Here is a 16,863-nt window from a genome sequence, read left to right on the forward strand (position 1 = left end):
TATATATATATGTACGTATATATATATATATTCTGTCTGTACACACACACACTTACGCTAAAGTTCAGTTTGTAAGCTGGGCACGGTACGAGATTCAAAACAGTAACTAATAATGAAACGGAAAACTGTTAACAGTATGCTGTAATAAAAGTTATGTAAATACGATCTCCGTCTCAAAATACTGCACCGTGCGCACCCTTTCTCCTGGGATCATGTGAGCCGAGGAAATGCCCACGTGACGAGACCTGGTGAATGACCTGGGCTCTGTGAGCAGCTCGAGTTAGGCTGCTATTGACCTGCCGATTCATCAGAAAGAGGGGCGTTTGCTACCGGAGCCTGTTTGACCACAGGGATGTGAAACCACAGAAAGCAAAACCACGGAGAAAGCAGGAGCGCTGTAGGAGGATCAAGGTGTCAGATCCGTCCCTGGGGTGAAATGTGAGAGCAGGTGCAGAGGCCAACACCTGGCACAATACCTTGCCTACGCGTGTTGTTGTAGGGAACCCAAGGCAACCGGATGTCCCCGAGGGAGGACGCAGAACAGCAAATCCACTGTAGTGCATATGCCCACTTCCTCCTCTGGCTGCCAGAAAAACACTCTGAACGAGACCCGAAGAGGATGTTTTAGTACTTGCTTTGCCATTAAACTCCCATGAATAGGTGCCCATCTCTGTCGTCCCATGAGGAGTAAGAAGGATAAGCCATGAACAGTTTGAAGTGGCGCCAGCCTTGCTATAAACTCCCGAGGGCCATTGAAGATTGCAGCCTGCCCGTGAAAGAGGCTGCCCCGGGGACTCTGGTACCCAAAGACGCTCCAAAAGCTCCCCACCAGAGCCCGATCTTCCTCCAACCAGCAGAAAGTATACCTTATCCCACGAGTCACTGACCTTGAGGGGAGAGGAAAGGGACCTTTGCAACAATCTGGCACTGAAAAGCAGCAGGTATTTTTAAAATTCATATGGATTAGATTTATTATCATGAACTATATGTGGTTCTGAAAAACGTCATATTTGAAGTATTCCTATCGTGGATCAAATCTGATCAAATGTATGCTTCTTTGCTTGTTCAGGGTTAAAGCAAACACTACTAACATCTGAGACAACTGTACCCGTGTAATATTCTAGTCTTTCTAACAAAGTATTTACAGTACAATGCTGTGATCTGACATGATCAAAGCGTGCCCGTTCTTTGATTATTAACAACAAAAGAGCCCACAGATGATACACACGCATCCATCCAGCGGGGGCATCTGGAGGCAGCAGCAGAAGCATCACAGGACTAGTCAACTCAGCAGTACCAAGGTTACACGGTAGGAATCTTGGTTCCCAGATGACTCATGTTCCGCTTTGAGGGTGTAAGAGTTGTGCCCGGGGCTTGAAAAGCTGCACAAAAATCTAATTAACTAGTCATGAGAAATGCACTAATTGCTTTGTCCAGCATCAGCAGAGGAGACCTGCTGTTGGCCCTCATTCCTCAGCCAGAGGGAGAGGATACCGCAGCCTTTGGGGGGCACTGGGGAAGGAGGCATTGTGGGGTGCAGGCCGAGCTGACCCCAGGAACCAACAACCACAGAGAACACCTTCTAAGGAGGTCGGGGGCTGTCAGAAAAAGACAACTCTGGAAATAAAAATGGGAAGAGGATATGAACACACCCCCACGTGTTGCGATCAGTGAATACGGAATTAATGTCTCCTATGTGATTATGAGTATCCATCCAGGAAGGACTTGATCTGTAGGACTTGATCCCACCCCGCCACCCCCGTCTGCTAACGTTACAAACTTTTCACCTTCTCAGCCCTACTCTGCCTTTTTTTTTTTTTTTTTGCTTCTTCTAAGTAACAGTTTTATTGAGTATAATTCACATACCCTGCAATTCCCCTGTTTAAAAGTATACTGTTTGGTGACTTTTCGTCTATTAACAGACATGTGCAGCCCTTACCACAGACAATTTCATCATCCCCCAAAGAAACCCCAGGCCCATTAGCAATCACTCCAATTTCCCCCCAGGCCACCCCGCCTTAGGAAATTATTTATCTACTTTCTGTCTCTATGATTTGCCTGTTCTGGACATTTCATACAGGTGGAATCATACAATATGTGGGCTCTTGTAACTGGCTTCTTTCACATACTGTTTTCAAGGTCTGCTACTGCTGTGGCACGTGCACTATATCACTTTCTAAAATCTTTTCTGTAGCTCTCCCCATTGAGCTCTAGCTTTGCTGCTTATATTCTTTGAGTGGCTCACTATTTACTCCCGAAAAGTAGTTGTGAACTACACATCAGGTTTGAGGAGCAGTCTCGGTTCAGAAAAGTCCATGTGATTTTGCTGGGAGTCTTCTATTCCACCTAAGTGCAAATATTCCACATTACAAGTTTTTACAAGAAACCCTAACTTTCTAAAAGTCATTAAAGGCATGTGGCTAATGTGAACCAGTGATGGGGTCCTCACAGAGCTGATTTACATACAAAAGATAAAGGAGGGGCCTACTGCAGCATTCCTATGATGGAGTAATTGGGATATAGACATATTCATTTACTCAACAATTATTGAGTGCCTCCTGCATGCAAGACACTGTTCCAGGTACTGAAGATTGGCAGTGACCAGAACAGACAGAAACATCTGTCTGGGAAGCATGGGTTTTTGGTGATGTGACAAAATTATTTGAAGAAAGAAGGGAAACCAAGGTAACAGTAAACAGGAAATTCATAGTGGTTACTTTTGGAGGAAGGGAGTGAAAGAAGATGGGGGGGGGGGGAGGCAGGGGGAGGGAAGGGAGAAAAGAGAAGAGTTCCCAGGAAGATGCCAGAGTAGGTGATGTTCCCAGACTGAGTGACTGGCTCTTTTACGAAAGTTCTCTTGCTGTGCTTTATAACTTACATGTCTGTTGCAGGGATGTATTTGCATAGATTGAATATTACACCAAATTTAATTTCAAAAAGAGACACTCCTCTCGATCAGAAAGTATAAACAGTGGTGTCTCTTTGGGTGAGAGATTTGTCTGGGCTAATTTAAAATGTTTATGGGAAAGTGGGATGCCTAGTGGAATCCTGTGCCGAATAGAGAGATTCTAAACTGATAGGCTTACACTTCAAGGCTTTGAAAGGCTGGTGAAGAGCAAGGTGATATATTTAGAGGAGATTTTTCAAGTTACAGTAGATAATTATGAACTCTGAGTGATCATTGATCACCCAGAAAAGGAACCAACAGAGCGTCTCTACAAGAATGGAACTTCATGAGACCACAGGTTTTTATGGGTTGTTCCCAAGTTTTCAATGTTCACATTTCTTTCACAGACACTATCCCATTTGATTTTCACAAGTATTATTAGCCCATTTTATGGATGAGAAAATTCAGAGGGGTCCAAATTTAACACAGCCAGTTGGTGCTGGTGTTTGGGCCAGCTCCCCAGCTTTCCAACGCTTGTCACACAACACCATCCTTTTTTTTTTTTTTTTAATGTTTATTTAGTTTTTGAGAGAGAGAGACAGAGTGTGAGTGGGGGAGGGGCAGAGAGCGAGGGAGACACAGAATCTGAAGCAGGCTCCAGGCTGTGAGCTGTCTGCACAGAGCCCAAAGCAGGGCTCAAACCCACGAACCGCGAGATCATGACCTGAGCCAAAGTCGGACACTTAACCGCCTGAGCCACCCAGGCGCCCCCATACACAACACCATTCTTGCAGTCCAGGGTTCAAATGAACCCACACTTATTTATAAAACCCGAGGTTGGATGTTAGAAATAAGTTTCAGAGAGTTACATTTAAAGCAATAAAAAGAAATAGCAGTCCACTCTAGGGGTGGAAAATGGGTGGAACTCGTTACTATAAGGAGGGACCACAAGCTGAAACTACATATGCTCTCAGAAACATGTCTATATGAATTCCAGAGTGACAGATTTACACTCAGCTATTTGTGAAAAGTAAGATGTCTGCAGGGCATCTCTTCCTTGAAAAGCTGCTGAGCATCTTTACAGAAGACCCTTAGAGCTATTACTGGGGTTAGAATGTGGAACCAAATAAGTACTATGGCAATTATTATATTCTTACGACAAATTGCATTGTCTAATTCCAAATCATGTCTTCCGATTGTGATTGCCTAGGATTTGCTGTGGTTATGTTCCTAATCTTAATCTGATATTATGGCAAGAAAGTTTACAAAGTCCCTGTCAATTGCTTTTTTTTCGCTGAGGAAGAATTCATGTTTGGAAAAAAAGAAAAAGGCATGTGGGTTAGTTTGGCTGCTTAAAACAAGCATAGGGCACTCGTGTGGATAAAGTTCAAGCCTTAGGCATATTAACGTCACATAAAAGAAAAAACTTCTGTGCCCTGATCACTGACAGTACCTTAACCTTGGACCTTGATCACCAGGGCGATAACAGAGAGGACACCTGGCTTGAACTAACCAGGTCCCCAGCCAGAAAGTAATAACTCACAGGACACTTCCTGTGGGAGACAGGATAATGCTCTCTCTGCATATGAAAGTCAGCAAAATAGTGTTATTTACCCACTAAACATGGCTTAACGGTTTCACTGTCTGCAGGGACAAACACTATAAAACAAATGGCTAATTTTTCTGTAATAAAGTGAATTTGAATGAGCAACTTAAATCAACATTAGGCAGCCGAATTATGTGTATTAATATCTACACATCATTAGCATAATCCCAAGTGAATATTTTCATTACTAAAAGTAACGCTAGGCTTGACTTTGCCTTTCCCTTGATATTAACTTATATAATATATATTTGCGTGGAAATAACTTTTTGAAACCTAATCCACTTCTGCTTTCCGTATATACATATACCCACAAACACACACGCACAGACATATATACATGCCTACAGACATATATCACACACGGACATGTTTTATACACATATACATATTCATGGCAAGGAGCCCCTGGAGAACATGATCACAGGAGAATTTTCTACATGCGTTGGGAGAAAAATGTGTCCCTTGTTCTCTCGGCTTCTCTTCCCAACTTCCTAGCACTGCAAGCTTTCTTCGGAAAGAGGGATGCACAGAACTCTAACAAGTAAATATGCGAAGTCTAGAGCTATAGTCCAGCATAGAACAAGGCACAAAATCTGTATCAGTAAGAATCTGATGGTGTTCCACTCTGTTCCTCTCTGTATTATTTCATTTCAAAATCTCTGTACAGACCCAGACAAGGAAGGACATACCTCAAGGCCTGGCACTAAAACAGAACAGGGACCTGAGAATGGGGGCTGACCGGGGCCTCAGGGAAGGGAGGGTACCTTTCTGGCTTAGAGAGTGCACAGGGCTCCAACTATGGGAGCCATGGAGTAGTGATCAGCAGGTTTTGTGTAGTGGATTCTCACTGGAGCCATCCAGGCCAGTGGCGATCCAAGTATGACGTGAGCTGTGCCTCCAGTTTTAAATAGTCTAGAGCCACATCAAACATGTTTAAATGAACAGGTGAAAGCGATCTTCAAAATACCTTTTTTTTTTTTAAACTTCATATCCACAAAATGTTATCATTTCAATGTATACGCCATACAGCAAGGTTGTTCGTGAGACACTTCTTGTCCTGTTTGGTTTCTACTAAGTCTTCAAACTCTGGTGGGTATTTTGCCCTTGCAGCGCAGCTCCAGTCACACTAGCCACATTTCGAGACCTAAACAGCCCGTGGGGCTACCGTATAAGGCAGTGCACGGCTCAGCCTCGAGACTGTGACAGGTCAGTGTGGCAGCCGCACGTTCGAGTATTTGCTACAGAAGATTTACCAGTAAAGCCCTACTCCCTTCTGCCGGTTCCTTGTTGTCTCAAACACTGATCGCCTGAGTATTTCTTAGAAGCAAAATTACTTAAGAAAAATTACTTTATATTGTTAGTATGCAAATATGTGAAATGAATAAAGAATGCCAGGTTTTGTTTCCTTGAAGAACACAGTGTTCAGCCAGTCCCAAGGGTGCAGAGGATAACATGAAATCCAGGTACCAGGTCTCTGATGAGAAAAGAATTGCAGGCAGTGATCAAGTGATTCTTCGACTCACACCGCCCTAAATTTATGATCTGAGTTATGTCAATAAAGACCAAGCCATACATGCCATAGTCCTCTGGCTGTTATGTTTGAATCCAATGGCCTTGAACTATTTCTTGACGGTTGTTTGACCCTTTAAAGACACCATCTACCTTTCCATTTCCTTGATGCACTTGAAGACGGCAACAGAAGTTCAAGGAGGAGGGCAGCTTCCTTTTCTTAGCAACTGCCATGTTCTTGCATCTTCTTGGCACACGTTTTCTTCCAATTAAATGTGCCGAAAATTCCAAAAGCTAACTTTATTTTCTAAAAACCAGTCCATTTGCTTTGCCCCATATGTGGGCCTTCTGCAGAAGTAAAATACTTCTAGGCAAATGGTTTGCTGATGGCCAACTTGGTAGAAAATCTCCTTTAAATAGCATGGCTTGGATATGCCCCTAGCAACCTCAGTCCACACATTCACAATTTTCCTATTTTCTTTATGATGTTTTGGAAGATTTACAATTATAAGATCCAATCTACTTCTGATCATGGGCGGGTTTTTTTTTCCTCGTTGAGGGTGAAATTATAACTCACTGTAGGATTTTTTTTTTTTTTTTTTTTTAAGAAACGGAGTTGTCATTAGGGAAACTGCAGACCATTTTTTAAAAAGCTTGCAAGACTAGAAGAGTTTATAAATATTTTAACTACTCTCCCCAACATCATCCTCTGGCTGTCATTCCATTGTTCCCCCTCAAAGTTATGAAAAAATTACTTTAAAAGAAAAGCTAATTTGCAAAGTTAGTGAAATATAACCTAAGTAGCACACAGAGCAAATACAGGAATGGGAGACCATTTCCTATCCTTAGCTTGTTAATTTTACATCAGTAATATCCCTGTCTTAGAACCACCTTCTTCCAGGGCTGCCCAATAGAATCTTCCACAGAACGATGGGAATGTTGTATTTCTGCGTGGTCTAATATGGTAGCAGCCACTAACCACATGTGCTACTGAGCACCTGAAATGTGGCTCATGCAACTGAGGAACTGAATTTACATCAATTTAAATTGAAACAGCTACATGTGGCTAGTGATTACCATATTGGACAGCACAGCTATATATAGTCAGGGCAGATGCTAAGTCGCTTAAGTCTGTGCTTAAGTTGTGCTCGAGGCACAATTGCCTTGAGACTTAAGCCTCATTTAAAATACAAAGCACTGGGGCGCCTGGGGGGGCTCAGTCAGTTAAGCATCCGACTTCAGCTCAGGTCACAATCTCACGGTCCATGAGTTCGAGCCCCGCGTCAGGCTCTGGGCTGACGGCTCAGAGCCTGGAGCCTGCTTCAGATTCTGTGTCTCCCTCTCTCTCTGCCCCTCCCCAGTCCATGCTCTGTCTCTCTCTGTCCCAAAAATAAATAAACGTTAAAAAAAAATTTTTTTTTTAATAAAATAAAATAAAATACAAAGCACTTGGGGCACCTGGGTGCCTCAGTCGGTTAAGCAGCCCAACTTCGGCTCAGGTCACCATCTTGCAGTCCGTGAGTTCGAGCCCCACGTCAGGCTCTGTGCTGACCGCCTGGAGCCTGTTTCGGATTCTGTGTCTCCCTCTCTCTGACCCTCCCCCATTCATGCTCTGTCTCTCTCTGTCTCAAAAATAAATAAATGTTAAAAAAAAATTTTTAATAAATAAAAAATAAAATAAAATACAAAGCACTTTATAACTTCTGTTTTGAAAATATCAAATAATTAAACAGAACAGCCTCAATGAAGCCAACCCCCGGCCCCCCCTAAAAAAAAAAAAAAAAAAAAAAAAACAGTTGTAAGAAATTCTCTTAGGATAATGCTACGCCTTAGGATCAGTCAGCAAGTGGGGATGGAGAATGAATGTTCTGGGAATGTGGGTCCTAGAGGTCAGTTCCAGTTCTAGCTCCACTATCAACCTGCTGAGCAGCCCTGGACAGTTCCCGGAGCTCCTCAGACCCCGATTCTCTTCGGTAATTCTGGAATCTGCTCAACAACCTGCAGGCTCCCTCCTCACTTGAAACCAACAATGCAACGTGAGGTTAAACCAGCTCCGGAGGGGGGGGGGGGGGGAAACAAAATGAAACAAAAAACAAAAGAAAACATTCTCAGGTAGGAAATGTTCCACACGGTCTACCTGAACGCCTTCTGTAATTTCAGTTCCCTTACTTTTTCGCTTAAAAGAAATACGAATCCTTCCCCCTGAGGATGCAGAATCTGGGAGGTTCATGAGGTGACCACAAGACTTGAAAAGCTCACACAAAATGGAATGTTTTTAAAGCTCCAGTGAAGAAATCAACTGGATGCAAAGCAGTACTATTCTTAGTACTTAGTACTTAATTACTCAGTAGTACTATTCTTCCCCTACCCCCGCTCTGTCTTTTTTCTTTCATTTGGAAAATTTTCAAACCTTAGAAAGGTGGCAAGAATAGCGCACTGAACACCTATATCCCCTTCACTCTGGGATACCATTCTTAAGTACAGATATCCTTAAATCCCATATCCTAGGTACCTTGGTAACACCTCCCAGTCCCTAACACCAGTGAGAATAAGCTTTGGTCAGGCTGGATGTGGGTCTGGATACCGAGGACAACAGAATGAAGCACAACTGTGTTACTGTATGTTCTCTGTTAACAATGAGCATGCATTTCAGCCTTAAACCTTAATATCAGACACTTTTAAACACACAGAGACAAAAACCAACAGCGTACATTTCAAGAGGAAAAAAAACAGGATCTTTGAAATTAAGTACACTTGGCTCTATCATGGCAACCTTGAACCCCAGCCCTGTGCCCTGTCTGACTGTAACCTCTTTGTTTGCAAAAAGGGGATACTCTGTCTACCTCAGAGAATACTCTGAGGATTGCATGTAAACAGAGCGACACAGGGCAACCATTCAGAATTGTTGCTTTTATAATTTACTAAGCATTTCCCCCAAACAGTACTTCAGGAATGACAATCCTGTGGGATAAATTCATCAGATAGCACGCTTTCTGGTTTAAAGATCAGAGAACTAAAGCCCCAAGATATTAAGGGTGGGAGAAAAGGAAGGAGGGGCGTTGACATCTACTGAGCAAGTATGATAGCCCCATCTGTGGGAGACAATGCTTCCCTCACCCTATTAATGCTCACATCTATTCCTTGAAACAGGCTGCCACAGCTGTAATTTGCAGAGAGAGGTATTTAAGGCTCAGAGAAGCTAATTTCACCAAAGGTCACATAGCTAGCTAGTTGTAGGGCTTGGTTAACTACCTGGTTTAAGTGACTACATTAAGGGTTTAGGAACTTTGGTTAAGGGCTCAAGGGTCCTGGTTAATGGTTTAAGAGTGTTGGTTAAGGGCTTAAAGCCTCTGACCAAGGGTTTAAGAGCCTTAGTTAAGGGTTTAGGTATCCTGGCCAAGGGTTTAAATGGCTTGGTTAAAGGTCTCAGTGTCCAGGGGCACCTCGGTGGCTCAGTTAAGCGTCTGACTCTTGATTTCGGCTCAGACCATGATCTCATGGCTCATGAGTTCCAGCCCCACATCGGGCTCTGGGCTAACAGTGTGGAGCCTGCTTGCGAGATTCTCTCTCTCCCTCTCTGTCTCTGACCCTCTGCTGATGGCTCACTTGCATTCTCTCTCTCTCTCTCTCTCTCTCAAAATAAATAAACTTTTTATAAAAAAAAGTGTCAGTGTCCAGATCTTCTGAGTTTAAGGCTCTTCCTGCAACATCTAATGAAGATGCATTTCAGAATGTGAAAATTCTTGCCAGCTCAAGGAAGCAGACTGTTTATCCAGATCTAGGGGATTCCATCAGGCAAGCAGCATCTAGCCTCTCCTCCTGAAAAACTGTTCTCTCCAGCAGGCCCACCAAGGCAAGGAGTGATTGTACAATGTGTAGACAATGTCTCAACTCCAGAAATCTCATCAATGTAACCTCTGACCTGAAGGGATTACATTTTAAATAAGGCTATTCACCGAACACCTTTATTAGAGAATGTCCACGGGAACGCAGACATTGGATGATTTAAAATAACACTTTATCGGGCTGAGGTTGGGTGACTTTGACAGGCCAAACTATTGAAGCGAAGCAAGGCAAGGCTGTAATTAGACCATACTGTAAAGACCATATTCGAAGATCGGCCCCCACAAAGGTGTTCGATTAATAACAAATGAGGGGAAAAGCAGGCTGTTCGCCCAAGCAGCTGGTGAATGACCCTCCGTGGGTACAGAGCTGAAAAGTTTTATCACGACTTGGCAATGAACACAGGCCAGGTCTTCAAGCTCAGATCCCAGCAAACAGACACATGGGTCCTGTGTCAGAGCAGACTGCCTATGGGACCGGCACATTCCTAACTGGATTTTCCTCTAGCCATGAAGACTTTAAATACACCTCTGCTTTTGCTAGTAATTTTGAGACACAGGAATGTGTACTCTTACACCAATCGGCCTGCACCAGACAGACAGACATCCGTCTTGACTCCCCGACCAGAATCCACGTGAGAAACAGAATACCAGCTTCCAACCTCACGGAACAAATGGAAGAAGCAGGAAGGTACTGGGAGGATTTGGAAACCATTAACAGTAGAGCTGACCAAGGGCAGGACTTATGAAAAAAAAAAATTCTGAATAGAAAACTGACCAACACAACACCAGGTAAGAAAAGGAAAAAGAAGAGAGCAAGGAAGGAAGGAAGGAAGGAAGCCATTCATTGTGAAAATTAAATGACGTACTTCGGGAGCCATGAAATGTGACAACATTCATAAAACATACATGACTGGTGGGTGATAGATGGGTGTTATTAATCATACGTCTATCCCTGGGTCCCTTCCTCTTTCCCCAATTCTAACGATCTTGGCAAGAATCTTGATCTTCTGGCAAAAAACTCTTTTCCATAACTCACCCATGTGACACTACTCATGTACAGATTGTCCAAACCTAACGTCCGGTTATTTTGACCATTGTGCAAAAGCAGGAGACCCCGCAGAGCAGCAGACGGCCCTCAGCGGGACTGACACCCGGGCCAAGCCCCGGGGCGCAGCTCAGAGAACACACTGTCCACTTAAATCCCTCACGGGCTGGTCTCAGAAAATACCTGGGGTTTGCATCTCCCAAAAGTTGAGCGAATGGCAGGGTCTTTCAAAACACTTCGTCGGGTTTGTGGGAATAGGGGGGATCTGGTGTTTTAGTAAAAGCACACCTATCCGTGGGCCCTTGTCAAACCCAGCAAACATGCGGTCACGCTTAAGAAAGTCTTTCCTTTCAGATTCTCTATCACTGGGTTTGTCCGGATCGCCACAAAGGGACAGTGAAAAAATCTGACAAGTTAAAATGAGGTGTGGGAAGGTCGCCAGAAAAATAGCAAAGAACAATACTCCCCATGGAAGCGAATGATTTCTTTCAGGACATTAGTTTTAGCTTTGTGATTTTTTTATTTGCAATTTTTTTTTTGGGGGGGAGGGGATTTAAAATAACAAAAATCAGCAAATCTTCCTGACCCGCTAGGTAATGTTGAAATTAAATTACCAGCAGATCTCACTAAAGCAATGGTAAGGAAATTTCTTTTGCACAAAATAGGATATTTCTGAATCATTCAGGGATCCAAAAGAGGGCTTGTTTCAACAAAGATACCCTGTTTTGTAGCAGTGGATCCATGGAGTTTGTAATCACACGGATATGTCTTAGCAGCATTATTATAGTTCAGCTTTACCTTCTGCATCTGGGGATATGAAAGATTTGTATATGTCACTGGTTCTGACCCTCCAATAATGAGTAATGAAAATTCCTATTTATCATTTCTAAGATCAAGCCAGTGTGACAGCAGAAAATAACATTATTTATTTGGCCCACATTACTACTGTACAAAATCTGGAGGAATAAATCCTTCAATCCATTCAGGAATGCTCTTTTCCCAATTAAGGTTTCAATGATGCTGCACATAAATACTGCCTTTTACCTTTTCCCATCTGCATTTTAATTTCAGAAGTCTGGGTTGATTTCATTTCTATAATACAGTGTGTTTATGTTCTCAAAATCTTAACAACTTCATATCCCAGGGGTCCCTTTAATATTTAATTTTTACCTTGTTCAGTTACTGGAAAACATCTCAGAGCTTCTTTATTTATTACTTTATGTCAGTTTTTTTTTTTAACTCTGTGAAATTACCATTTGGCAATCAAATCACTAAAAATGCAAAAAGTTCTTATTTCAATTATAAAAGCAAATATAACCCGTGATTATTAAGAAAACTGTTTTGCAAATTAACCATTGTTTATTTCAGAATATAATCAAGTACCACAGGCTAGAGTAAAAGCATAGGGATAGTGGGTTTTTTTTCCATTTAAAATAATAAAGGTAATCAAACCATCCTGGCAATCTAGGTGATTGTGAAATTTAATTACTAGCAGTTATCATTAAAACAAAGGCAAAGCAATTTCTTCTACACATAATTGAATATTCCAGAAGAAAATTTCTGAACAGTTCTTGGAAAATGTGTTTAAAAATTAATTTTAACCTGATTATTTCATTTGTTGTGTCTCAGCTGATAACGGAGGATAAATGGCACACTCGGGTGTTGGGGTTCAACACCAGCAAGTGAGAACGTATTCTCAGGAAAATCAGATAACTTTGAACTTACTACTGAGTAAGTTATTAGCTCTTTACTCCCTGTGCAAACACAACCAAGCCTAAATCTTCCACATCTATTCCTCCAAGAGAGGTTTAACCCCTATTATTCGAGTTCACCTCTCCATATGCTATTCACTACAAAATCGACAGTTCCTTTTTTACTGCTCAGTTGCCCAAACGCGTCCTAAGGCTTCCAGAGCTGTTCCATCAAACCCACTGCTACTTGAACAGAAAGAAAACCCCCCACATCAGCAGCAAGAGTAAGTGCCATAGCACCTCCATGCAGGATGCTGCTTATGGGTCTTAAGCGGAACTGTCGGGAGAAGAGACACCACCTCGAAAATGGATCACTAGCCCTAAGAAAGGAAGCTAAAAATTAGGCCATGGACTTCCCCATCTCCAGGACTTTGTCTAAGCTCTTCCCTCTTCCTGAAATGCCTTTACCCTCCGTGCCCTCTGGAAAAATCCCACACACCCTTTGAGCCTCAACTCAGAGGTCACCCCCACTGACCCCTGCAGGCTGAAGGAATCACTCTCTTCCTTGTACTCTCCTCCACATAATTCATTTTATCCAACTGGAATACAGATTACTATGTATTGTCCATCTCTGCCTCTGGATGGTGAGGGAAAGGACCTTGATTCATTTTTCTATTCCAAACACTTGGGACGGTGCCCAAAACCTAAGATACACTTAATAAATGCTTATTTAATGGGCCTCAAACCACAAGATCAAATTTAACATGCAATGTAAGAGGCAAGTTTTACGTGTGTTGGACTTACTTCTGCCCCTAAAGCCTGAGCCATGAAGTGCCTTCTATTTCATGCCTCAAAGGAGCAAAATGTATTCACCCCAAACACTTACTAAGTACCACACTCTGTGCTCAACGCCATACACACATTATCTCATTTAATCCACACAGCATTCCTATATGTAGGTCCCGTTATTAGCATCAGCCTTACTTACAGACGAGGAAATTGAGGCTTGGAGAGGTTGAGTAACTCACCTCAAATTACCCAGCTGGGCAGTGGTGTAACCAGAACTCAAGAACAATAATCCCAGAACTTCAGCACTAGAGGGAATCCTAAAATGGCCTTCCTCACTTAGTCTCCTTGCGGCTGAGGCTTATAATGTACTTCCTGGCACCTAGCAGGCCCTCTGCGAAAATTAATACAGGGATAGAGTGCCCTATTTTCTCAGACTCTGGCCTTTGCCTGGGAGAACACAGCTGCCACCACAAACAGGCTCTATTCTTTAACGCCCAACACCTCTCACAGGTGTGAATTGCTTGCACCATCTGAATTATTCATGAGCCACATGATGGTTAAGTGTGCTTAAAAAGAGAACTCAGGCTTCTGGTATTTTTCAAGACAAAGTGTCTAACTGGTGTACTAAGCCATCGAAGCTCATGGGCCTGGTTGATCCACAATCAAAGAATATATCCATGCTCACTTTTTGAATTTCGGTGTCCACCGAATTTCCCAGTTCCCATTGGGATTTAAAAAAGTGATAACCAAAGCAGGAAGGAGAACCATCAGAGGCATCTCCATCCAATCTGCAAGGCGATTACCACCACCTAGAGCTGCTCCTGTGTGACTTCAAACCCACGTGTCCTTCTTAAGGCTGAGTTCAGTTTCTTCATCAGGTTTCTTCAGCTACACCAACAGCTGAATTTCCAGGTGCGACACATCTGTAACTTATGCCATCAGTAAATCGTGCGATAATACTGCCTCCTTGTCTCCTTCTTCTTCTTTCCCCTTGCCTCCTCTCTCCCCCACCCGTTCCTTTCCTAGTGGATGGGTTTCTAAGAGGAATAACCATATGCTTGCTAATCGTAAGCCAACATCACTGTATTTTAAATTCAATGTTAGTCAACCAAAATGAATTGAAAAGCAGCAGCAGTGGTTTGGGGGTACTAAAAATACGCCATAGCATTTGCTGAGTTCTCAGAATTAAAACCACAGGCGGTCAACTTGTTGCTGCTCTTAATAAGATATGACTGTTCTGCCCCATTGGCTGCTACTACCAGAAACTTGAACTATATCATATGCCTAACAACACTGTGCTTTTCATTAGTTGGCAGTGATGAAGAAAGGAAGTGCCATTTCCCTGGAACTAAACCTGCCAAAAAAGATAACAGATGGCTTTCAAGGGATCACCTTGTGCCACATCACAATCGCACCGTAGTCAAACTCACCTTGCGTTTATGGTTAAATTAGTTACACACCCATAGATATGGTTAATTTATGACCGGCTTGCTGTTCAATGGCCCCACCGAGGTGTTGCTTCCTCTGAGTTTAATTTTTAAGTAATGTAACAAAAGACACACAATAGGAATTAAAACGATATTAACAAACTGAATATTTTCCTTAGCATTTCCAGACCTTCTGGACCCCTCAATACTGCACGCTACACTGAAGGTCTTATCAGCTATGCCTTTGGGGTTTGTCATTAAAGTTTTCAATGACCAGAGAGGTAGAAGAATGCTACCTAATGCATCATTCTGATTAGAAATCTGTCATACACAGAAACCAGAGGATCTGTTTCTGTTGATTCTTATTCCTTCAGATTCATTAGCAGGTTTTTTTTTCTCTTCAATTAGACCTGCTGATCAACCATAAAAAAAGCTGAAAGGAGCCCTCCCTTTACTCAGCCACACCTGAAAACAAAATGTATGCCTGGAAAGTGAAATTACGGAGAGTATTATAAGAAAATGTTCAAGAGGCCACATAGGAAAATCACAGGCACACACACACACACACACGCACACACACACTTGTAAACCGGCGAATTGGCAGAGGTTGGGCTCGACCTCCCTTCCTCTAACTCGCTTCAATCAGGACCAGAAAGACAGAATCCCTTCATTACTTCTATCTCAAACCATGCCCCAAGCTTGTGTCTCCACGGAGCTAATTTCTGAAACAAACAAAGAAAATCAAGTCTGCGAGGAGCGAGGGTTTTCTCTCTCAGCCTGGGGTTTGGGCAACCAGCCTGGCGGGCGCCGCGCCGCTGGCGAGCCGGGGCGCCCAGCGTCACCCAAACCTCCCGCGCCCCGCTAGCCCAGATTCCAGCTGCGCCAGAAAGTGCGAGCCTGCCCTGCTCGTCTCGCTTCTCGCCTGCTGCTCCCCAAGTCCCCAGAAGGCTCCCGTTCGCACACTAAGGGCGCCACCGCTCTCCCACCTCTGCGCTGTCAGATGTCAGGCGCAGAGGTGCTGTGGGCGCCCGCGGTGCCGGCAAACCAAACAAGTGCCACACCGGACGCCTGCCCTCACTCCGAGAGAGGGGGCAGGACGGCCACAGGTAGGCTCTACCCCTCCCAGGGCGGGGGGCGAGAGACCCAGCGCGGCAGCCGCGTCCGACGGGCTGAAACTCACCCGAGGACACCGAGGAGCCGGACAGGCTGGAGTTGCTGGACGCGGCCATCTCCGCGCGCCCCGCGCGTCGCTGCTGGCTCAGCCCCGGTGCGGACGCCGCCGCCGCTGCCCTCGCCCGGCCGCTCGCAGCCTTCGCGGCCCCCAGCCCATGGCAAAGTCCTGGGGACGCGCAGAAAGCACCAGCCTCCGGACTCTGCCTGCACTTCCTGCTCCACCAGATGACGCGCTGCTGCCGCCGCTATTTATTTGTGGTTTCCGTCCCTCTCGGCGCCTTTGCACGCTCTTCTCTGGGTGTCGGTGGGTAGATAGGAGCGGAGGGAGATCGGAGGGGCGGACCGAGCGGACTAATCGCGCCTCCAGCGGAGCCCCAGCCGCGGTCCGCGCACGCTCGCGCGCGCGGCTGGGACCACCGCGCCCCGGCGGCCGGGGGGCGCCCTGCCAGCTCCTGCGCCCTCCCCTGGGCTCCCGCCTCCCCGGCGGCCCTTCGAGCAGCCCGGGCAAAGGCGCAGGAGCCAGACAGACAGAGCGACCTCCCCCTTCTCCCTCCGCCCCAACTCCGCTCGCGCGCACACAAAGGAAGGAGAGGAGACGCGGGAGCTCCGGGGCTGGTTCAGCTGCCGCGGGCTTGACAGCTCTTGCGACTGGGGCTGGAGGAGGAGGCTGAGGACTGCAGGGCGGGGGCGTTGGACCGGGGCGCGGGACCCCAAGGTGCTGGGGAGGCCACCGGGGGGCGCGGAGCTAGCGCGGCTGCGATGCGCCGCGCTGGCTCCACGGTTTGGAGGCAACTGGGACTGGGGAGAAGGTGGTGGGGCTCGCTGTCCGTGGCCAGGCTAGGGAGCGGCGAAGCCAGCCGGGGCGGGGGATACGGAGGGCGAGGGCGAGGT

General features: G+C 45.0%; 1 protein-coding gene across 2 annotated transcripts in view; it reads right to left on the bottom strand.

Annotated features, from left to right (window-relative positions):
- The window catches only part of CHN2 (chimerin 2), a 298,758-nt gene extending 282,646 nt beyond the window's left edge, over window positions 1-16,112 (bottom strand). For both annotated transcript variants that reach the window (XM_058724728.1, XM_058724727.1), the window contains exon 1: window positions 15,980-16,112. In XM_058724728.1, the coding sequence (XP_058580711.1) occupies window positions 15,980-16,028 (49 nt within the window). In that variant the 5' untranslated portion in view covers window positions 16,029-16,112. The remainder of the gene's footprint in view (window positions 1-15,979) is intronic.
- Between the last annotated feature and the right edge of the window lie 751 nt (window positions 16,113-16,863).

The sequence above is a fragment of the Neofelis nebulosa genome, chromosome 4 (assembly GCF_028018385.1).
Source record: "Neofelis nebulosa isolate mNeoNeb1 chromosome 4, mNeoNeb1.pri, whole genome shotgun sequence".
NCBI classification, from domain to species: Eukaryota; Metazoa; Chordata; class Mammalia; order Carnivora; family Felidae; genus Neofelis; species Neofelis nebulosa.